The 27,146-nt window shown below is 42.7% G+C and overlaps 1 protein-coding gene across 3 annotated transcripts in view; it reads right to left on the reverse strand.

Annotated features, from left to right (window-relative positions):
- The window catches only part of LOC126985107 (hemicentin-1-like), a 295,072-nt gene that overhangs the window by 155,665 nt on the left and 112,261 nt on the right, over positions 1-27,146 (reverse strand). For 2 of the 3 annotated variants that reach the window (XM_050839570.1, XM_050839571.1), the window contains exons 4-7: positions 18,922-19,035; positions 17,449-17,582; positions 15,938-16,061; positions 11,568-11,710 (exon numbers count right to left, since the gene is read on the reverse strand). In XM_050839570.1, coding sequence (XP_050695527.1) covers positions 11,568-11,710; positions 15,938-16,061; positions 17,449-17,582; positions 18,922-19,035 — 515 coding nt within the window. The remainder of the gene's footprint in view (positions 1-11,567; positions 11,711-15,937; positions 16,062-17,448; positions 17,583-18,921; positions 19,036-27,146) is intronic. The other variant, XM_050839572.1, reaches the window with a different exon arrangement.

Consider the following 27,146-nt stretch of genomic DNA (forward strand, 5'->3'; position numbering starts at 1 on the left):
TTAAGTGGAAGAGGGAAAGGGAAGGATTGGAACCACTCTGACATCTATTATTCTATTTATCTCCTTCAATATGGATACGAAGGGGAAAGGTAAAAAGGGGATCAGAGTGTGTTGAAGGTTATCACTCTCTTCGCCGCCTCTTTTTCCCGTTCCTGCCTGAGTGGAGCGCGAGGGAGGGGAGGAAAGGAAGAGATAAGTCCGTGTTTAGAGTTTTTGATTTGATTGTTTTCCTCTCCACTTTTCCGCCGTGTATAAGGGATCAAACACGCTACGTATTCGGTTCGTTTCCTCTTGTGTGTTGAGCGAGGGAGATGGAGGAGAAAAGAACGCTCCGGACGTGATGAAATCCTGCATTGCCACCTGAGAACGAGGAAAAGAATAGCGCTTGTTTTGTTTATATTTGCTCCTCTCATCTATCGCTGTGAAAACAAATGAAGGATGCACTATGTTTCGCATCTATTCCAGTGAAGATGAAAAGGAAAACAGAGGTGATTAGATCCTTATATATAGTTTCTTATTTAGTAAAGAAGGGGAGAGAAGTGGGTTAGTGTGTTTACGTTCACTATTCTCTTCACATTCTGCAGAGCGAAGAATTGAAAGGCAAAAAGAGTGTCAGATCACGTTACAAGATACACCATCGCCACACTTCCTCATGCAGTGCCAGAAAAGGGGACGAAGGGGAGATAAGAGAGGAGGAAGTGTGTAAAAACGTATAATGAATGATCATCAATAACTCCAGGGTCTTCTTTCCTTGTACTTTTCTCTCATTCCCTTCCGGCGTCACTCCATTTTTCATTCGCGTGCGAGGGACGAGAAGAAAAAGTTAGGGAGGAGAGTTTGTCGAGTAATAAGTGAACATCTATACATTACCATTCCTTTATGACCTGCTCTCTTTCTTCATCCCCCTCCGAAGGAGGTGACAGGACAAATGATTGTAAGTAATATCAACACACACACACACACACAAACACACACACACACATATACACACACTCACACACACACACACACGCACATACCATTGAATTCCTCTTAACTAGTTCAGGCACTCAGGCCATGGTCACGCTGGGAGCCACCGACTGCGTCACACTATATGACCAGCGTCCAGCCGCCCTCGTGTGCTGCAGCTGATCCGAGATACTAATTACCGCGGCGAGTTCGTGATGTGGTAGTGCTGGTGTATCCGGTATCATTCTCAGAAAATTATCCAACTTCTTGAAACTATCCCATGTACACACTCAAAAAAGTATCGTTACAGTGGGGTCCGACGTGATTCACACTGAGCAACCCGGTAATCTCGGCAGGGTTGGTAAAAGTGCGATCACCCCCACCACCTCAGCTCTGCTGGGGGAGCAGGACAGGACCTCCGTAAGGGAGGGATAGAGTAGAGAGGAAGAGAGGCACTGAGATACCAGATATCACCATAATTATTAACGGAGTGATTTGAGTGCCACTTGTTTAAGCTTTACATTCAAAATTATAAATATTATGGTCATATGATACACGTAACAGCGGTGGGCAGAAGTATTCCCCCACGGCAAAGACAAAAACGCCAACCATCAACGCATGTCAGACACTGTTCAGTTCGTAACGTGCCATCCTGGAACTAATGCTTCCACTGAACGTGTCGTTTCTCTCATGAACAAGTTGTGAGCATCAGAAAAACCCCACATCAAATTGCAACGCCAAAAGCATTGCCAAAAACTTTTTAATACAATAAAAGCAACCATGCCTGTGCTATTTTTCTAACCATGTGTAATATATACGATGCTCCCATAGCGAATGTCTAAGAATAACGCGAAATTTTAACTGTTCACTTGTGTGTGAAGTGTTAAAGCAATCAACCAAACACAACAATATTATAGTGCTACACACAACACGCAGATCAAGTCACTTCGACTAAGACTCCACCTGTGTGTTTCATGAAGCGTTACTGTGCCAGCTCAAATTCTACTGCTTCATTTACGAGTCCCGCTCACTTGGTTCAGGCGAGTGAAGCCACACCCAACACACGCAGTGATACCAACATGAGTAGCATTTTTTTTACATCAAAGAAAACGGCTCAAGGGCAATAAAAAGAATGCAAAAAAAAAAAAGACCGCTACTTGCCGCTCACATAAAAGACAAAAGTATAAAGTAGCCAAAAGAGAGGTCAATTTCGGGTGCAGAGGTGTCTTGATTCACTCTTCTTGAAAGAGGTCAGGTGATAGGCAGGAGGAAATACAGACGAAGGAAGGTTGTTCCAGAGTTTACTAGCGAAGGGGATGAAAGAATGGAGATGCTGGTTAACTCTTGCATAAGGGGTTTGGAGAGTATAGGGATGATCATGAGTAGAAAGTCGTGTGCAGCGGGGCCGCGGGAGGGGGGGAGGCATGCAATTAGCAAGTTCAGAAGAGGAGTCAGCGTGAAAATATCGATAGAAGATAGAAAGAGAAGCAACATGGCGGCGGAATTTAAGAGGTAGAAGACTATCATTAAGAGGAGAAGAGCAGATGAGACGAAGAGCCTTAGACTCCACTCTGTCCAAGAGAGCTGTGTGAGTGGAGCCCCCCCACACGTGAGATGCATACTCCACACGAGGGCGGACAAGGCTCCTGTGGGGGGGAGGAGAACTGGCGGAGACGATACAGAACGCCCAACCTCGAGGAAACTGATTTAGTGAGAGAGGAGATGTGAAGTTTCCAGTTAAGATTTTGAGTTAAGGATAGACCGAGGATGTTTTGTGTTGAAGAACATCATTCCCCGTTGTTCAAGCTTCAGCAGCATTTACTCGTATTCCGTCTTCATTCACTGATAAGGAGTCGGCGGCAGCGACCGATACTTCATTAAGATTACTGCCGAACAGCCACTGCCCGCTAGAGCTTGTCACGCAATTCCTCTAATCTTGTTCACAGCCCAGGCCTACAAATGTACTTACACCATATGGCTTTTATACTTAACCCGGTAGCAGCGGGGGGCTAAATTTGTGGCTTTGCCGTGTAGCATCGACGGGCCAAATTTGTGGCTTTGCCGTGTAGCATCGACGGGCCAAATTTGTGGCTTTGCCGTGTAGCATCGACGGGCCAAATTTGTGGCTTTGCCGTGTAGCATCGACGGGCCAAATTTGTGGCTTTGTCGTGTAGCAGCGACGGGCCAAATTTGTGGCTTTGCCGTGTAGCAGCGACGGGCCAAATTTGTGGCTTTGTCGTGTAGCATCGACGGGCCAAATTTGTGGCTTTGCCGTGTAGCATCGACGGGCCAAATTTGTGGCTTTGCCGTGTAGCAGCGACGGGCCAAATTTGTGGCTTTGCCGTGTAGCAGCGACGGGCCAAATTTGTGACATGATAAAACTCCCCAAAATAGATGATACATAAACTGATCACAAATGCTTTGATATATATTATGAAATGGTTTGTGTGAGTGATGATTTTTTCTCATTTTTCTCGATTAGAGGGACCATTAAGAAACATGATCCCAGCTGCTACCGGGTTAATGGTACACTGGCAGCTTAGAACACGTAACGTCTTTGCCACTCTCCGAGCACCGCGGTGACGGCTTCCCGGATGTAACGCAACATTCACGACTCGACTTCCTGATTACCTTGTCCTGTCATTGTTGTTCGGTCGGAGTGTTAAAGAACTTCACACTATAATGCCTTCCCCTGCCCATCTTGATCACTCTACAGCTCGGTGTAAAGTTTCCTGCAACCCTGAATACCTCCTCCATATTAAGCGTGACGTTGCCATTATAATTTTTTAGAATAAGCAACTGATATCTGCCAGTTCCCAGTCTTGGTCGTTCTCATGCTTTTGTCATTCGTTAGAGATTCTTCGATAATGTCCATGCTAAATTTACAGAAAGGGGAAGTTGGGTTCATACGTGCCATTCGTTAGAGTTTTTTCGATATTCTCCATGTTAAATTTACAGAAAGGGGAAGTTGGGTTCATTCGCTATTGCTGCACGTAGCGGTGGGACTCATCTCCATCGCATTGGCCCTTGAGCCTGAAGTGCAGCGAGCCCATTACTCTGGGACATGGGCCAGTGTTAAGTCCGGGGTTGCCACAGTTTACCTTCCCCAGGTTTCCCCAGGTACCCATTTATCGATCAATCCGAAAGGGGATCGATGAACAGCTGGGTGAGCTGCACGCCGACTGCTTGGGCAGGGATTCGAACCCGGGTTGTCGGATTTGTAGCCAGGCACGCTAACCACTGCTCCACGGAGATGCTTATTTGCGTGTAACTACGGAAAGCGAGAATTTACGGATATCGCTAATTTTCTTGTTCAGTTTTATCAGGTCTGCCAACCGTCTCATCCCCTTCATTTCTATTTTCATTTTTATTTGCTATTTATTTATTTAATTTTTCTTTATTTTATGGTCGATGATCATTAATGTCTTTCTTCCTACTTTTGGCGCTGCTTCCTTTAGATAATTTCAATTAGAGTTTTATCTTCCACAGTATCTTATTTAATCACTTGAATAAGTTTGATAATTAGTTCTGAATTGTTAGACGAAACTCTGCAGCTTTTTCTTTCACTGCAAAAAATGTAGGATGTTTCCCTTATTCTTTTAAAGTCTGAGCCCACCTCAGCATCTTCACCTTTAAAGATTGATAAAATTCTCGCCCCGCAGCGGCAACCTATTAAACTTGGCTCGAACTAGTTCCGTACTGGTACAAATGCAACGAACTGGGTACGAATTACAATAAAATCTGATAAGTACACATCACAGTAAGACAACAACAACAAACTGATAACAGGTACGACTATAGTGAAATTCATAAACAAACATTGCGAGTCCTGATAGAGCCCCAATGAACCTCATCGAGATACAGCAAAGAAATGGGCAGCTGAACAATGACATCGTTATGATCATGACCTGAGTGAAAACAGAATGACACCTTCAAAAACACCTTATACCAGACACACAATTTTCACCTACAAATAATAAAGAAAAAAACACGGACACACCCACTGACACCTGCACACGCCCACCGCCACGTAATACTCACCCACCACGTACCCTAATAGCTCTCACCTGTCACCTGTCACCTGTCTGTAGCTCACCTGTGCAACCTCTCCATAATGAAACAGCTTCTGCTATCGATCACTCATGGAAGATTTAGTTAAGTGGCGGGCGTTGCGGAAGTACGTGCTCCAAAGTTGAGACGTGGTCGAAGTGAGCATAACGCCGAGCACACATTACGATCAGGGGTAGCTTGCGTCCACGGCGCTCGCCATTACTTCAACAAACATACTCGTGGACGGAAGGGGATGGGTAGGGGGGATGGGGGGGAGAGAGAGAGAGAGAGAGAGAGAGAGAGAGAGAGAGAGAGAGAGAGAGAGAGAGAGAGAGAGAGAGAGAGCGTACACATATTTGATTAACTAATGCACTTAGACCCAAGCAAATCTTCGACATACTGAGCGGAGGGACTGCAACTTATGAATGAAAATAAACGAAAAAGAAACTAGGACTTCAATTTGAGCGAGTGTATAACATAATAATAGTTAGCCGCTTGGGGCCGTATCCCGTTTGCCTCCTCGTGTTGGTAATCATCAGTGCCTCTCTTACGTCCGTACACTCTGACCTGTGCAAACTGACCAACGTTGCCAGATTGTCGTACACAGTTTCACATATTTCCCGGTTTCCATCCCAAAAACTGTTTCCTGGGCCACAATAACGAGATTTATTTGCAGTTATTGTTGAAATGGTTTATTCTTCCTGTTTTCTGGTGATATTTATGAGGGAGAAGCTGGTAAATGTGATGCTTCGAGTACGATAATCTGGTAACGGTGAAACTGACTGACCTCGTAAAGTACTGGAAAGATATCAATTCCTATTTTAACGGTAACCAATCAAAGTCTTGAAAATCTTAACACAAGGGCAATTTAATGGCTTTGCGAGCGTGCGAGTTTACGGTCCTGATAAAAAATATGGTGTACACTATTTTACGAGGCACTTAAAACTTTGAAAACAGAACTACACCTCTTTTAAAATGAAAGTGACAAAACGTAACACCACACGGACTTAAGTTATATACAAGAATACTTAAAGATCTACCTGTGTAATGAGTTTCTTTTTTATTTAGTGAGCGATACACAACCACTAACTTAAAAGCCTTGAAAACTTGCCTCATTCCCTCTTATGGTTCATTAGTGGACAACAAAAACTTGATATCTAAACAGCGTAACAAATTAATGGACGTGGAAGTATGTGAAGTGATTTTGTTTTTGATATACTAAACGGCACATAACCAATTAGTTACAAATTCTTAAAAGCTTACTCATTCTCCCTTACGAATCATTGCTGTACAACAAAAACTTAATATCTAAACAGCGTAACAAATTAATAGTCGTGGGAGTATGTGAAGTGATTTTGTTTTTGATATACTAAACGGAACTTAACCAATGAGTTCCACAGTTTCAGAAGCTTACTCATTCTCCCTTCCGAATCATTACTGTACAACAAAAACTTAATATCTAAACAGCGTAACAAATTAATGGTCGTGGGAGTATATGATGTAAGTTTCTTTTTGACACGATGAGATATTTAACCAACTACTTACCCTTGAAAACTTAACCTCATTCCCTCTTAAGATTCATTACTGGACAACAAAAACCTTACCTTCTAAATACAGGGAACACTTAATGGTCTTTCTCGTTCCCGCTTTCGAATCATTAAGGGACACCTAAAACCAACCCATTATCATCTAAATACACGACACACATAATGGGCTTCGGTATGATGTGGTTGCCGGCTTTGCTTGGTGACGTAGAGAAGACAGAGGAAAGAGCTAAGCAACGGGCGCCACCACCTCAAAGGCTTCCCAGAACACGGGCCAAAGAGGGACAAAAGACGGCCGTGGCTTATGAGCGAATCCTTTGACGCCGAACCTCTGAGCCGCACATTCCCGCACTCACTCAATGAAGCTCTGAAACGACTCACACACACACAAAGAAAAACGCACACACACCCACACGCACTCACGCAAATACATATAGGTACATACACGGATTAGTATCACGTGCATTCAACGTACACGCAAATAGGTCATATGCACGTAAGCTGACACACACACACACACACACACACACACACACACACGCAAACAAACAGACATCGAAACGCTCACCAACAGACAGACAAACACAGACAAACACGAGAGACAAACCGTTTCATGACTGGAGCCCGTGAAGGAGGAGAAAGAGGAGGAGGAGGAGGACGAGGAGGAGGAGGAAGAGGAGAAGGAGGAGGAGGAGGTATAAGAAAGAGAAGATGAAGTGGGAGGAGGAGATGAAGAAAAAGGAGAGAAGGAAGAGGCTGAAGAGGAAGAGAAGGAGGAGGCTGTTGAGGAGGAGGAGGAGGAGGAGGAAGAAGAGAAGGAGGAGGAGGAAGAGGAGGAGGACGGGAAGTTACCGGAACCCTTACTTTAGCAGAAAAAGTTGAAGAACCCACAAATTAAAGAAATGAAAAACTTGAGAGAGAGAGAGAGAGAGAGAATTATGTAATCTGTCAGTCTCCATTTTCTCTCTCTCTCTCTCTCTCTCTCTCTCTCTCTCTCTCTCTCTCTCTCCCTCCCTCCCTCTCATTTGCAATTTCAATAGATGAAAGTAAAGCACACACACACACACACACACACACACACACACACACACACACACACACACACACACACACACACACACACACACACACACATCTTAATGGAAGTGATTTAATTTTCTCACTAAATAGTTTTCAGTTTAGGAATGTATTTTTGCGTCCTGTATTTGTTGCCGCATGGACGCCACTCCCTTAACAATCGGTGCATATCGCTATTATTACTGTTTTGTATCATCCTTGTTATTATTATCTATAATTATATATATTTTTTCTAGATATCATTTCTATTTATTATTTCTATTTCACACACACACACACACACACACACACACACACACACCTCTCTGGTAGCTCAGTGGTTAAAGCTCTGCACTGCCATGCTTCGACCTGACAGGCGGAAGTTCGAACCCCGTTCAGACCGGTATTTTTCCACCGACGATGAGTGGTTACTGCCTTTTCTTGAGCAGGGAGGACGGCGTGTGTGGAGGTCCAGGCAGTACCCTGAGATCGAATATAATGAGCTTGCTCTTATCGGGAGAGAACTATAGTGCTGGCGATGACGATTCCAAAGAGTGATCAGGCTGTTTTGAAATAAGCACACACACGCACACACACACACACACACACACACACACGGACAGCAATCTCTACTCTGTTCCCTCCTACTATCTCTATCCTAAATTTCAATCCAAAGCTGGATGTTGCGCCTACGTGCGCAACGACATCACTTGCTCTCGTGCCCACGACCTTGACTCTTCTGAATTCTCCACCATCTGGCTAAGACTTCATTGTCATTCTATTACTAAATACATCTGTGCTGTTTATCTCTCACCTAACTCTACTAACTATGTAAAACTCTTTGACTATTTGAACTCTAAAGTGGAGCGCATCTTGACCCACTCTCCCTTCGCTGAAATTTCCATCTTGGGAGATTTCAATGTTCACCACCAGCTTTGGCTTTCATCCTCTTTCACTGACCAGCCTGGTGAACAAGCCTACAACTTTGCTCTCCTCAACGACCTAGAGCAGTTGGTTCAGCACCCTACTCGTATTCCCGACCGTCTTGGAGACAGGCCCAACATTCTAGACCTCTTCCTTACCTCTAATCCTTCTGCTTACTCTATCAAACTGTTCTCTCCGTTGGGCTCCTCCGATCATAACCTTATTTCTGTATTATGTCCTATCGCTCCTGTATATCCTCTGGACCCACCGAGGAGGCGATGCTTCTGGCATTTTGCTTCAGCTCGGTGGGACGACCTGAGGATGTACTTTTCCGATTTCCCGTGGAATGATTACTGCTTCCAGGAGAGAGACCCCTCTGTGTGTGCTCTGCGCATCACAGAGGTGATTGTCTCTGGAATGGAGGCATACATTTCACGTACTTTCTCTACTACTCATGCTAAAAAGCCTTGGTTTAATCATGCTTGTTCTCGTGCTATTAAAGATAGAGAGGCAGCTCACAAAAGGTTCCAGAACCTTCGAACTCCCACTAACTTTGATCTATACATTTCAGCCCGGAATCGTGCCAAATCTATTCTCCGACTTACAAAAACTTCTTTCATAAATAGAAAATGTCAACACCTTGCTTCTTCTAATTCTTCCCGTGACTTCTGGCATCTAGCCAAATATTTCTCCTCTAATTTCACTTCTTCCACTTTCCCTCCTCTCCTTAACCCTGACGGCAGCACTGCCGTCTCATCTGTCTCTAAGGCTAAACTCTTCGCTCAAACTTTCTGTAAGAACTCCACTTTGGACGATTCTGGGCATATTCCTCCTACTCATCCCCCCTCTGACTCCTTTATGCCTGTTATTAAGATTCTTCCTAATGATGTTTTCTATGCCCTCTCTGGCCTCAACTCTCAGAAGGCTTATGGACCTGATGGAGTGCCTCCTATTGTCCTTAAAAACTGTGCTTCTGTGCTGACACCCTGCCTGGTCAAACTCTTTCGTCTCTGCCTATCAACATCTATCTTTCCTTCCTGCTGGAAGTATGCCTTTGTACAGCCTGTGCCTAAGAAGGGTGACCGCTCCAATCCCTCAAACTACCGCCCAATAGCTTTACTTTCATGTCTATCTAAAACTTTTGAATCAATCCTTAACCGGAAGATTCAAAAGCACCTTTCCACTTCTAATCTTCTTTCTGATCGCCAGTATGGATTCCGCAAGGGGCGTTCTACTGGTGATCTTCTTGCTCTCTTAACTGACTCTTGGTCATCCTCTCTTAGCCGTTTCGGTGAAACTTTCTCTGTTGCGCTAGACATATCGAAAGCCTTCGATAGAGTCTGGCACAAGTCTTTGCTTTCTAAACTGCCCTCTTTCGGATTCTATCCCTCTCTCTGTTCCTTTATCTCCAGTTTCCTTTCTGGCCGTTCTATCTCTGCGGTGGTAGACGGTCACTGTTCATCCCCTAAACCTATCAACAGTGGCGTTCCACAGGGCTCTGTCCTATCACCCACTCTCTTCCTGTTATTCATCAATGATCTTCTTTCCATAACAAACCGTCCTGTCCACTCGTACGGCGACGACTCCACTCTGCATTATTCAACTTCTTTCAATAGAAGACCATCAGAACAGGATGTATACGACTCCAGACTGGAGGCTGCAGAACGCTTAACCTCAGACCTTGCTATCATTTCCGATTGGGGCAGAAGGAACCTTGTGTCCTTCAATGCCTCAAAAACTCAATTTCTCCACCTATCAACTCGACACAATCCTCCAAACACCTATCCCCTATTCTTCGACAACACTCAGCTGTCACCTTCTTCAACACTAAGCATCCTCGGTCTATCCTTAACTCAAAATCTCAACTGGAAACTTCACATCTCCTCTCTCGCTAAATCAGCCTCCTCGAGGTTGGGCGTTCTTTATCGTCTCCGCCAGTTCTTCTCCCCCGCGCAGTTGCTATCCATATACAGGGGCCTTGTCCGCCCTCGTATGGAGTATGCATCTCACGTGTGGGGGGTCTCCACTCACACAGCTCTTCTGGACAGAGTGGAGGCTAAGGCTCTTCGTCTCATCAGCTCTCCTCCTCCTACTGATAGTCTTCTACCTCTTAAATTTCGCCGCGATGTTGCCTCTCTTTCTATTTTCTATCGATATTTCCACGCTGACTGCTCTTCTGAACTTGCTAACTGCATGCCTCCCCCCCTCCCACGGCCCCGCTGCACACGACTTTCTACTCATGCTCATCCCTATACTGTCCAAACCCCTTATGCAAGAGTTAACCAGCATCTTCAGTCTTTCATCCCTCACACTGGTAAGCTCTGGAACAATCTTCCTTCATCTGTATTTCCTCCTGCCTACGACTTGAACTCTTTCAAGAGGAGGGTATCAGGACACCTCTCCTCCCGAAATTGACCTTGCTTTTGGCCACCTCTTCTGATTCTTTTATAGGAGCAGCGATTAGCGGGCTTTTTTTTATTATTGTTTTTTTTGTGCCCTTGAGCTGCCTCCTTTGTTGTAAGACACTCACTCACTCACTCACTAACTCTCTCTCTCTCTCTCTCTCTCTCTCTCTCTCTCTCTCTCTCTCGCACACACATACACACACACACATACACACACACACACACAAACACACAAACATCCATCTATTAGACCCTAAAAATGTAGGGCAGTGAAACGCCTGCAATTATATGTGCATTACACGTCTTCCGCTGGTAGGGGAACGAGAGAGAGAGAGAGAGAGAGAGAGAGAGAGAGAGAGAGAGAGAGAGAGAGAGAGAGAGAGAGAGAGAGAGAGAAATTGTTACACTATACTTGCTCTATTTCTGTCTCTTGCTTATATTGTTGCTTTCATTGCTTTCCTTTTACACTAATTCTCTCTCTCTCTCTCTCTCTCTCTCTCTCTCTCTCTCTCTCTCTCTCTCTCTCTCTCTCTCCCTTACCCACCCCTCCTTCCTCACTATCACACAGTCTTACTCAACACACTTTTCCCTTTTCCCTCTTCAGCCCTTCGCCTCGTCAACCCCTTCCTCCTATTCTTACCTTGTCCGGGATGAGTCTTCTGCCCCCGAGCTTGAGGGTGAGGGTTGGGGGCGGCCTGGAGCCCTCCGTGGTGCAGATGATGAGGGCGGGGTGACCCTCCCTCGCACGGCCCGGGGTTCGAACCTCCACCACCCGAGGCAAGACTGGTTGGAGAAAGGAACGGGCGTGAGGGTGAAGGTGGTGTTGGGGGTAAGAGGTGATCTGTAAGGGGGGGGGGGGGGTTGGGAGTTGAAGGGTAGGTAGGCATGCGTGTTTATGGTGGGAGGGTTGGTATGCTTGGGTTAGTAAGTGTAAAGGAACGTTTGGATGTATGTGAGGACGTGTATTTTTGTGTATGAGAGATTAGTGTATGTTTGTGTTGACGTATGTGGGTATCGGTTTTTATGTGGGAGGGTTGGTAGACGCGTGTATGTGAGTGTGCGTGTACGTGTGAATAGGTCTGTGTACGCTGTGTATGTATGTAATAATGCTGAGAACAATTTTACGTGTTCTTACGAATTGAGATTGTCTGTTTGTCCGTCGTAATCGTTTGTTAGTCTAGCGGGAACGAGAACGTGTGTGGTGTCTTCCTGTCTGTTGTGAATTACTTCCCCTCTTCGTGTGTGTGTGTGTGTGTGTGTGTGGCTGGTCTGTCTGTTGAATCGTCTACTGTCTACGAGGATGTGGCAAATCTGTTCTGTCTGTTACTTGGTCATTTAGCCAGAATAGCAATACGTCAATCATCTACTTGCCAATAATTCTCGATGAGTCATTATCGTACCCAGGAATTCCTCATTAGCTCGGCCAGTCAATCAGCAATATGATAGTATGTAAATCATTTGCCTAAAATCAATACACAAGTCAATCATTTGGTCAGTCAGTCATCGGTTAGCAAGTCAGTCAGTGTTTTTGTGAGTGGCGAGGGTCGGCAGTCAGTTTGTTACCGCCAGTCAGTCAGTAAAGCAAACAATCCGGCAGAGGCAGTCAATCAGTGAGTCGGTAAGGCAGCAGGTGAGTCAGTCAGTCGGTCGGGCAGATTGTCAGTTGGCGAAGAAGAATGACGAACACAAAATGGAACAAAACAATTAAGTGAAACGAGAGACCCACAAAGCAAAACAGAGAGAGAGAGAGAGAGAGAGAGAGAGAGAGAGAGAGAGAGAGAGAGAGAAATATTTGAACACAACAGAGCAATACAATAGAGAAAACAGAGAACACTAAAAATAACTGTCAATAAAAAGGTTTGACGTGACGAAAAACAAATGAACTAAACAAATCAACAAAAAGCGAAAAATAGTTCAAAACAAATCGTTCACCCAAAAAAAGATAAGAAAAAAAAGAAAATTACAGAATGCAAATTTAATACATGCGCGTCAAATGCCAATTCATCACCGGGAAATGGAAATGAAAAGGGAAAAGAGAAAAGAATAAATAAATAAATAAAATGTCAAGTATAAAATAAAGTCGGAACAATTGTATATATATTTTTTTACATTCGGAGAAATGGTAAACTAACATTTTTTTGGACAAGGAAACTAAAACAAAAAATAATAATAGGAAGAAGATATACATAATTGACTTCTTTTTACATATGAAGAAGAGGAAAACTATTAACGTTATAACTTTAATATATGCAACTCAAATAAAAATAAAAATAGGAAAGAGATAAACACATTTTCCTTATTTTCTCACAATTATCAAATAGGAAAACTAACAAAACATCATTTTTTTGAATAGGAAACTAAAACAAAAATCATTAGAAGGAAAGGCAGGTGAACATATCTGAGTCTACCTTTGCAACACCTGCGAGCTAGTCTACCTCTGCCCACCTGCCAACGAGTCTGCTATACGTTTAGTTCTGAAGGCTGGCGAGAGTTCCTTCCTATATACATTTCACTATCAATCCTCCCCTCCTCTGAAAGCCTCACTTTTCCTCTTCATATGTGCCTCCCTTCTTCCTCTCTTTACTCTCCTCCTTTTTCTCTATTTCTCCTTCCTCACTTTTTCCTCCTTTTCCTATTTTTCTCTTCCTTCTCTTTTCCTCTTCTCTCCTTTCCTACTTCCCTTCTTCTTTTTTCCCCCCTTTTCCTCTTTCCTATAATTTCCTCCTTCTCTCTTCCTCTTTCCTCTCTTTTCTTCCTTCCCCTATTTTTCTCTTCCTTCTTTTTCTCTTCTCTCCTTTCCTGCTTCCCTTCCTCTTTCTTCCTCTCTTTTCCTATCATTTCCTCATTCTTTTTCCTCTTTTTCCTCCCTCCTCCCTTTTCCTGCTTCCTCTCTTTCCCTCCATGCTTTCCTTACCTCTTTGCTTTCTTTTCCTCCTTTCTCCCTTTTTGTCTTTCCTCTCTTTTCCTCCTTCCTTCTTTTCCTTTCCTCATCCCCTCTATTCTTTTCCTACTTCCTCTCTTTTCTCTCCTTTCTTTCCCCCTCTTTTGCTTCTTCCTCTCTTTTTCTCTTTTACTCTTTTGCTCCTTCCTTTCTTTCCCTCCTCCTCTTCCTCTTTTCCCTTTCCTCTCCCTTCGTCTGCCTATCTCAGGGGCGCTCTCCTTCGGTTTTATTTTATCTTTTTTTGCTATTCCTTTTCGTATTCTCATTTTCCTGGCGACCCCTTCCCTATATACCTGCAAATTTCTTGTTTACTCTCTCTCTCTCTCTCTCTCTCTCTCTCTCTCTCTCTCTCTCTCTCTCTCTCTCTCTCTCTCTCTCTCTCTCTCTCTCTCTCTCTCTCTCTCTCTCTCTCTCTCTCTCTCTCTCTCTCTCTCTCTCTCTCTCTCCTCCCTTCATACACTTCTATTTTCAACACTTTTTCCTCCATTTCCATTTTTTATTCGCCCCTTCTGTGCACTCTTCCCACTCTGTCTTTCTTCCTCCTCCTCCTCCTCCTCCTCCCTTCCTTCTCTTCCATCGTCTTCTCTTCCTCCCCTTCATCTCTCCCACCCTTCCTATAAAGACAAACCTGACGATATCTTCAATTTTACCATCTCTTCCTCCTGTCTCTCTCTCTCTTCTCCTCTCTTCCTTTTCAATCCACTTTCCCCTTTACAAGTCCTTCAGATCTCTCCCTCCTTCCCTCTCCTTTCCTCTCTCCCTTCTTTCCTTCCTTCACTACCTTTGTTCCCCCTTTTCTGCCTGTCTTCCTCTCTAAATACACACTTTTCAACGTAATTTCCCAGCCAGGCTAAATAATGACTCTCTCTCTCTCTCTCTCTCTCTCTCTCTCTCTCTCTCTCTCTCTCTCTCTCTCTCTCTCTCTCTCGTAAACCTAATTCCTCTTATCCTTCTTCCTCTAATTCCTCCTCCTTGTTTCCATCCTTAAATCCTCCTTCAATCCTTTCTTAATCTTCGTCTCCATCCAAATACTTCCTTCCTTCGTCCCTGTCTCTCCTTTTTCTTCCATTTCTCATTCCTCTTCCTTTCCCTTCAGTCGTGTGTGTGATCTGAACTCCTTTCTATCTCTCTTCCAATCCTTCTTACTCCTCCGATTTTTCCTTTCGTTTACTTCTAACTTTTTCCTTCCCTCCTTCGTTGTCCTTTTACCCCTTTTTTTCCATTGCTCATTCCCCTTTTCATCAGGTTGTCTCTGCGTCCTATCCTTCTCTCTACCTATGTCACTCCTTTTTGCTCCTTCCTTTTTCCTCTTTTATTTTCTGTCTCCTTTTCCCTTTATTTATCGTCATCATCTAGCCCACTCCACCTTCCCCATCCCTCCCTTCATCTTTCCTTACCTCTATGTCTTACTTCTTTCTCCTTACGGCCTTTTCTCCAACCCTTCCTTCTCTCCTTGCTTCTCTTCTCACCTTACACACTCTCTTTCCCCCCTTTCCTCCATTTTTCCTCAACTTTCCCTTCTCTTCTACCCTGTCTCACACCCTGTCAACCACATATTCCCATTCTCCTCCCTCTCCCTTATTCTCTTATCCCTTGTACTCCCTCCTTCCCCGTATGCAATCTATTTTTCCAACCTTTCTCTCCCTTTTTTCCCATCTCTCCTCCCTCACACTCACTCTTTCCCCTTTACTCCATCAATCCTCCTCCTCTCTCTTCTTTCCTCCTCAACTCTCAAACTCCCCTTTCCTCCTTAATCCATTTAATATCTAACCCTTCCCATTTTCCCTTACTCCATTTTTCTTCCTCCTCAATCCCTTTTCATTGTAGCTTTCTCTCTAACCTTAGCTTCTCTCCTTTCTTCCCTCACATCTCCCTCACTCCTGTCTTTTCACGTTACTCAATATGTCCTTCCTTTAACTTCTTCCCTTCTCATCCCACATACACTCACTCTTTCCCTCCTACTCTATTTTTCCTCCTCCTCCTCCTCCTCCTTCCTTCTTTCCTTTTCACCCTCTTTCCCCTAACTCCTCCATTTCTCCTCCCTCTCCCTCTCCCTCCCCCACACTTACGGTAGAGGGTGACGATGGCGGAGGCGGGCAGCGGCGAGGCGAGGGGCGTGCTGGAGGCGGTACAGGTGAGGGTGTGGTTGTGCCAGCCGCGCCCGATGCTCTCGATCACCAGCTCACTCCGCACCTGCACCACACGCAACACATGATCACACGCACGCACATACAGGTACATACTATACATATATATACACGTAACACCTGGTCACACGCACGCACACACACATGTACATAGAATCCATATATATATACACATCTGGTCACACGCATCCATACTATATATACACACACACGCGACATCTGGCCACACGCACACACCAAGACAACTATTCATCATAAGAAACACGTGCACGCAACACCTAGTCACACGCACGCACAAAAACACGAACACGTAACCGTTTCTGTGATACTGTGAACTATATAAATCACACACACACACACACACACACACACACACACACACACACACACAGGCACGCACGCACTCACACAGAAAATAATGAACACGTGGCTTGGGCAAGTTACAGAACATACACGCACACACGTACATTACGTGAACAAAATAATTTGCCTTGAAATCAATAGTCCATTCCACCAATCACTCTATCAGTCAACCAGGTAGTCAGTTATTGTTTCATTCATTCAAACAATATAAATGCATAAAATATCAAATATAGCTGGGATAAAAATGTACAAAAAACTAAGTAAGTGGATCAATTAATCAGGTAATAAATACTTGTTATAACCAGGGAACAATGCATGTGCAAGTACTGTCGATCATACACATGTGGCAAGGACATGAAACAGAACATAAATTACCGGTAAATCAATTAATGAATGAGTCAGTATGTGTGTGTGTGTGTGTGTGTGTGTGTGTGTGTGTGTATGAGTACTGCCCGAAATCCCTTCACTATATATCCACACAACCACAGCGTGTCACGAAACACATGAAAAATTAATCAAGACCAAGGACGGGTTTTACCGGCTCCGGGGATCGAACCCGCGACCAGCGAGATGGGAAAGCCACTCCTTAACCAGTCGCCTAAAGAGGTACCCCACTCGCAGAGCGAGTTATTTGACGTTCGCCCATCAGGCGGGTCATGACACTTGGTGTGTGTGTGTGTGTGTGTGTGTGTGTGTGTGTGTGTGTGTGTGTGTGTGTGTGTGTGTGTGTGTGTGTGTGTGTGTGTGTGTGTGTGTGTGTGTGTGTGTGTGTGTGTGTGTGTGTATCGCTGACTGGTAGGAAAATACTAAGACAAAGCGATAAAATCAAATGTGACTAAAAAAGAAGATATAAATTAACCGGTTAATAAGGAAAATAAAGCAACAGAAGTGAATAATCAGGGAAGCATTTCGACGCCAACGATAGAGTGTTGAGTGACACAAACACACGAATAAGGAGCAAAGAGTGAAGGCAAGCGTGCCGCCCCGAGCCCCGGTGAGTGCCAGCGAGGGTCAGTGAGAGGAGGAGAGGTGCGTCCCCATTGGTTGACTCACGGCGCGGGGCAGCCTACCAGCCAATCAGAAGAGGCCTCCACCTGCTGCGTCGCCGCCAGGATACTCACCCGGCCCGCGCCTGCCTCCTCCTCCCCGCCCGTGCGCAGGATGTGGTTGTTCCTCCACCAGGTGAGCTTGGGGCGCGGCCTGCCTGTGGGGGTGAGGGAAGGGTGAGCGAGACTGGTGATAACAACAGGTGAGCATAGTAAGCAATGGAAGGTAGAAATGAGCATGAACGCGGTGCTCAATTACCATCATTATCAGCCATTACTAGTTCATGCAGGACAAAGTTTTTTCCCAACGTCATTCACCTCACGGCGCGATGTTAGTAAAATTTACCCTACTCATGCGAAGGTTCTAAACTCCCATCACCTGATTCTCGTCTGCCCTTACCTCTGCCACAAAGTTCTTGTTTCCTTCCCGTTACTTTTATCCATTGTTGTCAGTTTTACGCCTGACATGACATACCAGAGTATTTTTCATATTCTTGCTCATCATTAGAAAGTCTTTAACCTTCGCATGTTTCCTACTTAATGCTACTTTAATATTTAAAGAATATCTTACTCTTGTATATAATACTTCTATTATTATTATTATTATTATTATTATTATTATTATTATTATTATTATTATTATTATTATTATTATTATTATTATTATTATTATTATTATAATTATTATTATTTGTTTATATTATTACTACTAGTAGTAGCTACTACTACCACTGCTACTATTACTACTACCAGTACTTTAACAACTAATCTTACTACTACTACTACTACTTATAACTACCACTACTATAATCATTATACACACACACACACACACACACAGATCCGTAATACAGTAGTCAGCACGCTAGCCTTACAGTCCAGAGGTCCAGGGTTCGATTCCCGGGCGGAGTAAAGACGGATGAATGTCTCCTTTAATCTGTCCCCCTTGTTCAGCCGGCAGTGAATGGATACAAGGTGTCACTCAGGGATCGTGTCCCGCCTCCAGGGTGTGTAAGGGTGTGGTGTGAGGTTCCAGCCGTACCCTAAGATGCGTCACCAGAGCTCCATGGCTCACTCGAGGAGGACACTGGCTAATGATCGCGAGTCCAGAGAGTGATCAGACCATGGTGGTGAGTGACACACACACACACACACACACCGGCTGAGATTCCCGTCTCGCTCAGGTCAAAAAAAATTTCCGCTGACAGGAGAAGTTACTGACCCCTTGAGCAAGAAGGATGAATTGTGTGTGGCGTGTGAGGTGCAGCTGTACCCGAAGACCCGTTACTATGAAGCGCCATGCTCTTTCACGGAGGTGTTGGGTGGCGATCTCGAGTCCAGCCTGGGTCAGACCGTGGGTGATCGTAGGTGAAGGGCACACACACACACACACACACACACACACACACACACACACACGCACACACACACCTCCCTTCCCTCCTCCCTCCCTCTTCTTTTCAGTCCACCCTCTGGCGCACCAGAGGCTCCACTTACCCCCAAGGGCGACACAGGCCACTCTGACGGTCTGTCCCGTGTAGTAGGGGCCCAGCACACCCTCCTGCAGGGACGCGCTCTCCTTATCCAGCAGCCGAACGCTCCTGGGCAGCTCTGGAAGGAATGGAGAGTGGGAATGAAAGAAGGATGTCCGAATGTGGTGGAAGATTGAAGAAAGATTTGAGAGGACGCGACGTGATGTGAGGCATTGTATGTGTTCCGGGAAAGAGAAAGTAAGGTGTCAGGGAGAAAACGGGCGGAGAAAAAAGGCAAGAAAAGTATTAAAAATGGAACGGTGGAGGAAGGGCGTGGAAGGGGGGATATTATAATGGAGAGAAAAATATATATAAGTTGTACGAGAAGTGAAGGAAGAGAGCGTATATGGAACGGAGGTGTGTGTGTGTGTGTGTGTGTGTGTGTGTGGGGGGGGGGGGGATACGACAACCACAGTTAAGAATAGACCAAATAGATTAGTGGATAGAATGGACAGTGCTTCGTTTGCAAGAGTTGTCTTATGTAAATCAAATTGCTTCTTAGAGGTTCCTTATGTTCTTATGTTCTTATACTTCCTTTCCATTTCAACCCCTTCCTCTCATCTGCTGCACTTATCCCATCGTTTATTTACTTTTCCTCTCCCCTTCAAGCCTCCCTTCTTTTCTCTATCTTCTTTCCCCTCCCCATCATTTTTCTTCTTTTCCTCTTTTCTTCTTTGTTCCTCTTATAATTCTTTCCCATTTCAGTTCATCCCATTCACCCCTTTATCTAATACACACCTTTACCCCATTGTCTATTTACTTCCCCTATCCCTTCCAAGCCTCCCTTCTTTCCTCTCCCCATCATTTTTTTTCTTTTCCTTTTTTCTTCTTTTTTCCTCTGTTAATTATCTTCCATTTCAAAGCATCTCATTCACCCCCTTTTCTGATACACACCTTAACCCTATCGTCTATTTACTTCCCCTATCCCTTCCAAGCCTCCCTTCTTTCCTCTCCCCATTACTTTCCTTCCCACCTCTCAATATGCAAACCAAAATGCGTCAAAGGTGTTACACAAGTATACATAACACCACAAGGGTCTGGTGTACCGTTGCTTCATGACACCCACACACCCACACACACACACACACCCACACCCACACACACACACGAGGGTCAAGTTTCATTATATAAACTTAGCACATGACTGGAAGCTATAACACAATACTCGAGCCTTTCCCTTCTCATCTCTCTCTCTCCTCCTTCACCTCCTCCCCTCTTCAGCGAGAAAGAATTGGAAGCGGAAATGATAATACACAACATAAAGAAGAGGAGGAAAATAATGCAAAAAATATCCCCCCAAAAGCTGCCATCGGAGAGAAAAAAGGACGCATAATAAAGGATGAAATTGGAAAAAAGGGTGCGGAAGAATTATGAGAAGTAATATAAACTGTGGAATGACAATGAGACAATAAAATAACGATGATCAGAGAGTAATAAGAGGAGGACATAATATATTAGAAGCGAGTATGACTGAGGAGAAGAGATGACGGAGGAGAATAAGGGAGATAAGAAAGAAGGAAGATGAGAGAGAGGAGGTGAAGGAGAGGAAGGAGGACGAGGAGAAAGATGCAGATAATGAAGAGAACAAAGAGGATATAGAGAATTAGGAAGAAGAGGAGGAGGAGATGGATGATGATGACGACCATAAGGAGGAGACAAATAAAGAGAAAAAGGAGAAAGAGGAAGTGCAAGAGGAAGAGGAGGCGTGGTAAAGGGTAAGACATAAATGCATGAAAAGAAGACACTAAAGAAAATTCGTGAATAAGAAACAAGGTCAATAAAAATAGGAGGAAAGAATGTATAAGCTAATATGCAAGCAGGATGAGGAGGGTGCAGGCACACATGAAGGCAGGAAGAAGAGTGGTAAAGAATATGAAAGTCAGGGAAAGGAAAAAACTTTATGAAAAATAGAACAAACGATGGAAGCAAACACGACAGAAGAAAAAAAGAGTACAAAGAAGTTAACAAAGAAGGAGATGGAGGGGGAGGAGGAGGAAGAGGAGGATGAGAAAGAGGAAAATACGAAATTTCACAGCATATGAAAAGAATCACAAAAAAACACTGCTGAAGTAAATGATGAGAAAAAAAATGAGACAAACAATATGAGCAAACAGAGAGGAAAAGTCACAAAAATGAAGTATATGAAACAAGAACAAGAGACGGTGAGTGAGCCTGTGGACGTGAAGAATTTAAAATAAAATTCGTAATGAGTGGAAGTAAAAGAAAAATTAGGGATAAAGAAAATATAGAAAACGGAATAAAATAATGTAAGAACAAATAACAGCAAATGATGTGTATATATATAGATATATATATATATATATATATATATATATATATATATATATATATATATATATATATATATATATATATATATATATATATATATATATATATATATATATATATATATATATATATATATATATATATATATATATATATATATATATATATATATATATACACACACACACACACACACACACACACACACACACACACACACACACACACACACACACACACACACACACACACACACACACACACACACACACACACACACACACACACACACACACACACACACACACACACACACACACACACACACACACACACACACACACACACACACACACACACACACACACACACACACACACACATATATATATATTTATATATATATATATATATATATATATATATATATATATAAATATATAAATATATATATATAGATATATATATATATATATATATATATATATATATAGATTTTTTTTTTTACAACAAAGGAGACAGCTCAAGGGCACAAAAAAAGGAAACATTAATAAAAAAGCCCGCTACTGCTCTAAAAAGAATCCAAAGAGGTGTGCCGAAAGATAGGTCAGTGGGAGGAGGTGTCCTGATACCTCCTCTTGAAAGAGTTCAAGTCGTAGGCAGGAGAAATACAGATGAAGGAAGATTGTTCCAGAGTTTACCAGCGTGAGGGATGAAAGAGTGAAGATGCTGGTTAACTCTTGCATAAGGGGTTTGGACAGTATAGGGATGAGCATGAGTAGAAAGTCGAGTGCAGGGGCCATGGGAGGGAGGCATGCAGTTAGCAAGTTCAGAAGAGCAGTCAGCGTGGAAATATCGATAGAAGATAGAAAGAGAGGCAACATTGCGGCGGAATTTAAGAGGTAGAAGACTATCAGTATGAGGAGGAGAGCTGATGAGACGAAGAGCCTTAGCCTCCACTCTGTCCAGAAGAGCTGTGTGAGTGGAGCCCCCCCACACATGAGATGCATACTCCATACGAGGGCGGACAAGGCCCCTGTATATGGGCAGCAACTGTGCAGGGGAGAAGAACTGGCGGAGACGGTACAGAACGCCCAGCCTCGAGGAAGCTGATTTAGTAAGAGATGAGATATGAAGTTTCCAGTTGAGATTTTGAGTTAACCCTAGAACACTAACCTTAGAAAAAGTCACACCACTACTAACCATGGGTACATCATACCCGATTTTGAAAAAGAAAAAAAAATAAATGTAAAGTTTTAATGGAATAAAGTTACATGAAGGGACTTCAAACTTTGTATCTTGACTTAACATTAAGAAGAACTGAAAAACGTATTGTTTTGGTATGAAAATCAGGTACTGAAAAATGTTACTAAAAATAGGAAAAATGTTAAAAAATTAAAAAAAAAAAAAAATTCATAAAAAAAATTATCATCCGATGGCTTCCAAACTTCTTGTATGGCCTCCCAGGTCCTGTGATCCACTGCACAGGTGATCACTAAAAAAGTACGTAAACAATATCCTAGGGACATGTACAACACCCTGTATCACCAACCATGGGTATGCCGCACCCGAATGTAGGCCTACAACAAAGGTGAGCAGAGAGAGCGAGACAACGTGACCTTCCCCTACACTGTCAAGCGGGCACATGAAGCTACTGAGGAGGTGGGTACCCTCAGAGCACCGGAACCATACACAATGGCAATGACGTCATTCGCATGGGTACCTCATACCCATGGTTAGCGTTCTAGGGTTAAGGATAGACCGAGGATGTTTAGTGTTGAGGAAGGTGATAGCTGGGTGTTGTCAAAGAATAGGGGATAGTTGTTTGGAAGATTGTGTCGAGTGGATAGGTGGAGAAACTGTGTTTTTGAGGCGTTGAAGGACACCAGGTTCTTCTTGCCCCAATCGGAAATAATAGTAAGGTCTGAGGCTAAGCGTTCTGCAGCCTCCAGCCTTGAGTCGTTAAGTTCCTGAAGGGTGGGTCTTCTATTAAAAGAAGTTGAATAATGCAGAGTGGAATCATCGGCGTAGGAATGGATAGGACAGTTCGTTTTGGAAAGAAGATCATTAATGAACAACAGAAAAAGAGTGGGAGATAGGACAGAACCCTGTGGGACACCACTGTTAATAGATTTAGGGGAAGAACAGTGACCGTCTACCACGGCAGAAATAGAACGGTCAGAAAGGAAACTGGAGATAAAGGTACAGAGAGAAGGATAGAAACCGTAGGAGGGTAGTTTAGAAAGCAAAGATTTGTGCCAGACCTATCAAAAGCTTTTGATATGTCAGCGCAATAGCAAAAGTTTCACCGAAACGGCTAAGAGGATGACCAAGAGTCAGTTAAGATAGGAGATCACCAGTAGAACGCCCTTGCGGAACCCAGACTGGCGATCAGATAGAAGGTCAGAAGGGGCCAGGGGCTTTTGAATCTTCCGGTTAAGGATTGATTCAACAGCAATAGGACGGTAGTTTGAGGGATTGGAGCGGTCACCCTTCTTAGGTACAGGCTGTATGAAGGCATACTTCCAGCAAGAAGGAAAGGTAGATGTTGACAGGCAGAGTCGAAAGAGTTTGACCAGGTAGGGTGACAGCACGGAGGCACAGTTTTTAAGGACAATAGGAGGCACTCCATCAGGTCCATAAGCCTTCTGAGGATTGAGGCCAGAGGGCATAGAAAACATCATTTGAAGAATCTTTATAACAGGCATAAAGGAGTCAGAGGGGGGATGAGTAGGAGGAATATGCCCAGAATCGTCCAGAGTGGAGTTTTTAGAAAAAGTTTGAGAGAAGAGTTCAGCCTTAGAGATAGATGAGACGGCAGTGTTGCCGTCAGGACTGAGTGGAGGAAAGATGAAGAAGTGAAGTTGGAGATGTTTTTGGCTAGATGCCAGAAGTCACGGGAAGAGTTAGAGAAAGCAAGGTTTTGACATTTTCTATTAATGAAAGAATTTTTGGTTAGTCGGAGAATAGATTTGGCACGATTTCGGGCAGAAATGTAAAGTTCATAATTAGCATTAGTTTGAAGGCTCTGGTATCTTTTGTGAGCTACCTCTCTATCATTGACAGCACGAGAACAAGCGTGATTAAACCAAGGCTTTTTAGCGTGAGGAGTAGAATAAGATCGAGGAATGTATGCCTCCATTCCAGAGACAATCACCTCTGTGATGCGCTGAGCACACACAGAGGGGTCTCTATCCTGGAAGCAATAATCATTCCACGGGAAATCGGAAAAGTACATCCTCAGGTCGTCCCACCGAGCTGAAGCAAAATGCCAGAAGCATCGCCTCTTCGGTGGGTCCAGAGGGTGTACAGGAGCGATAGGACAGGATGCAGAAATAAGATTGTGATCGGAGGAGCCCAACGGAGAGAACAGTTTGACAGAATAAGCAGAAGGGTTTGAGGTAAGGAAGAGGTCTAGAATGCTGGGCCGATCTCCAAGACGGTCAGGAATACGTGTAGGGTGCTGGACCAACTGCTCTAGGTCGTTGAGGATAGCAAAGTTGTAGGCTTGTTCACCAGGATGGTCAGTGAAAGAGGATGAAAGCCAAAGCTGGTGGTGAACATTGAAATCTCCTAGGATGGAGATTTCAGCGAAGGGAGAGTGGGTCATGATGTGCTCCACTTTAGAATTCAAATAGTCAAAGAATTTTACATAGTTGGTAGAGTTAGGTGAGAGATAAACAGCACAGATGTATTTAGTAATAGAATGACAGTGAAGTCTTAACCAGATGGTGGAAAATTCAGAAGAGTCAAGGTCGTGGGCACGAGAGCAAGTGATGTCGTTGCGCACGTAGGCGCAACATCCAGCTTTGGATTGAAATTTAGGATAGAGATAGTAGGAGGAACAGAGTAGAGATTGCTGTCAGTAGCCTCAGAAACATGTGTTTCGGTAAGGAAGAGAAGGTGAGGTTTAGAGGAGGAGAGATGATGTTCCACAGAATTAAAATTAGAGCGAAGACCGCGAATGTTGCAGAAATTGAGAAGAAAGAGGTTCGAGGAGTTATGAAGACACCCTCTCAGGTCGGCAACCAGAAGAGTCCTCCTTCTTATATATATATATATATATATATATATATATATATATATATATATATATATATATATATATATATATATATATATATATATATATATATATATATATATATATATATATATATATATATATATATATATATATATATATATATATATATATATATATATATATATATATATATATATATATATATATATATATATATATATATATATATATATATATATATATATATATATATATATATATATATATATATATATATATTATATATATATTTATATATATATTATTATTATTATTATTATTATTATTATTATTATTATTATTATTATTATTATTATTATTATTATTATTATTATTATTATTATTATTGTTATTAATATTATTATTATTATTATTATTATTATTATTATTATTATTATTATTATTATTATTATTATTATTATTATTATTATTATTATTATTATTATTATTATTATTATTATTTTAATTATGATTATCATTAACATTATCAAAGTAATCGACATCATCGTCATCTTAAACACAGTCATCTCTCGACTCACTCGGCATCTTTATCACTTATATTTGCTTCCCTCCGGCACGTTGCTGCACAACGTTCACTCACTAAGCAGCTTTTGTCGTGCCGAGGGGAATAAACAGCACGAAGAAAGACTCTTTGATTTGCTGGAGTGTGTATATTGAAAAAGAACTCTCTGGTGACATAACACAGCCATCATAACCTTTCTACATTTCCCTCAACTGCGCGATACATCATGACGATACATCATAACAACGGTTGTGCAAAAAAGTGTGACTATCATCATTGAAATGCCGTCAGGTAAACTAAGGAAACAACATTTTTCATGCATACTACCTGACTGTATTCCTCTACTTATCAAAATATGACTATTTATTAAAATGAATCACAAGTAAACTACTCAGCTTAATGATGTCTCTAATTGTTGAAAAGCAGGCGCAGGTAAACTACTATTGCCTCTCGTATACGTTGATAGTAAAAAAATAAAAGATAAATCACTCCTCATTTAACAATGTGTCTATAATACATGAAATACATATATCTTAGGTATTCTACGCTCGACTTGGTAATGTGCATCAAGAAAAAGATTAACAAGTAAGCCGTTCTTAGGCTATGATGTGTCTCTTTATTACGGAGACAATCACTGGTAACCACACTTAATAATGTATTTTTCATTACAACAGAGAAGGCGGCCAAGGGGTAAACAACCAAGAAAAAGCCTGCAAGTCGCTTCTCCTAAAAAAGCAATGACAGACAAGAGGGAAGAAGGATTATATTTTATAGTTTGAAAAGTGTCTAGATGCTCTCTCCTTTAATTAAAGCGCTCAAGTTGGAGGAAGGAGAAAATAATGTTTGGAGGAAAACTGTCCAAGAATTTACCAGCGAGAGGGTTGAAGGAATGAAAATACTGCGTAATTCCTGTGTACGGAACTTGGACACCACTGGAATGAGTTGTAGTTCAAAGTCGAGTAGGTACGTAAGTTAGAAAAAGTATGATGATAATAATGACCAAAGCTATTAATGATTTAGTAAAGAAGGACAAATTAAGCAACAGTAACTCAATATTATGACCATGATTATAAAAAGGTGTTGGGTCACTACAAGGTAATTTCGTAGCTCCTCAAAACGTATATATATATATTGAGTCAAGAAGTATCTTACCTCGACTAATGCTATATCTGTCTTCATTAAACTTAGACACGGCATAATTACCCCGTGAAACATAATAAACACTGCGTAATTATTGTTAATGTCAACGTCCCATCACGAGAAACAGACGTGGTAAAAAAATGCGTTGATGCGCCTAAGCCTTCGGGCG

The sequence above is a fragment of the Eriocheir sinensis genome, chromosome 58, assembly GCF_024679095.1.
Source record: "Eriocheir sinensis breed Jianghai 21 chromosome 58, ASM2467909v1, whole genome shotgun sequence".
Classification (NCBI taxonomy): domain Eukaryota; kingdom Metazoa; phylum Arthropoda; class Malacostraca; order Decapoda; family Varunidae; genus Eriocheir; species Eriocheir sinensis.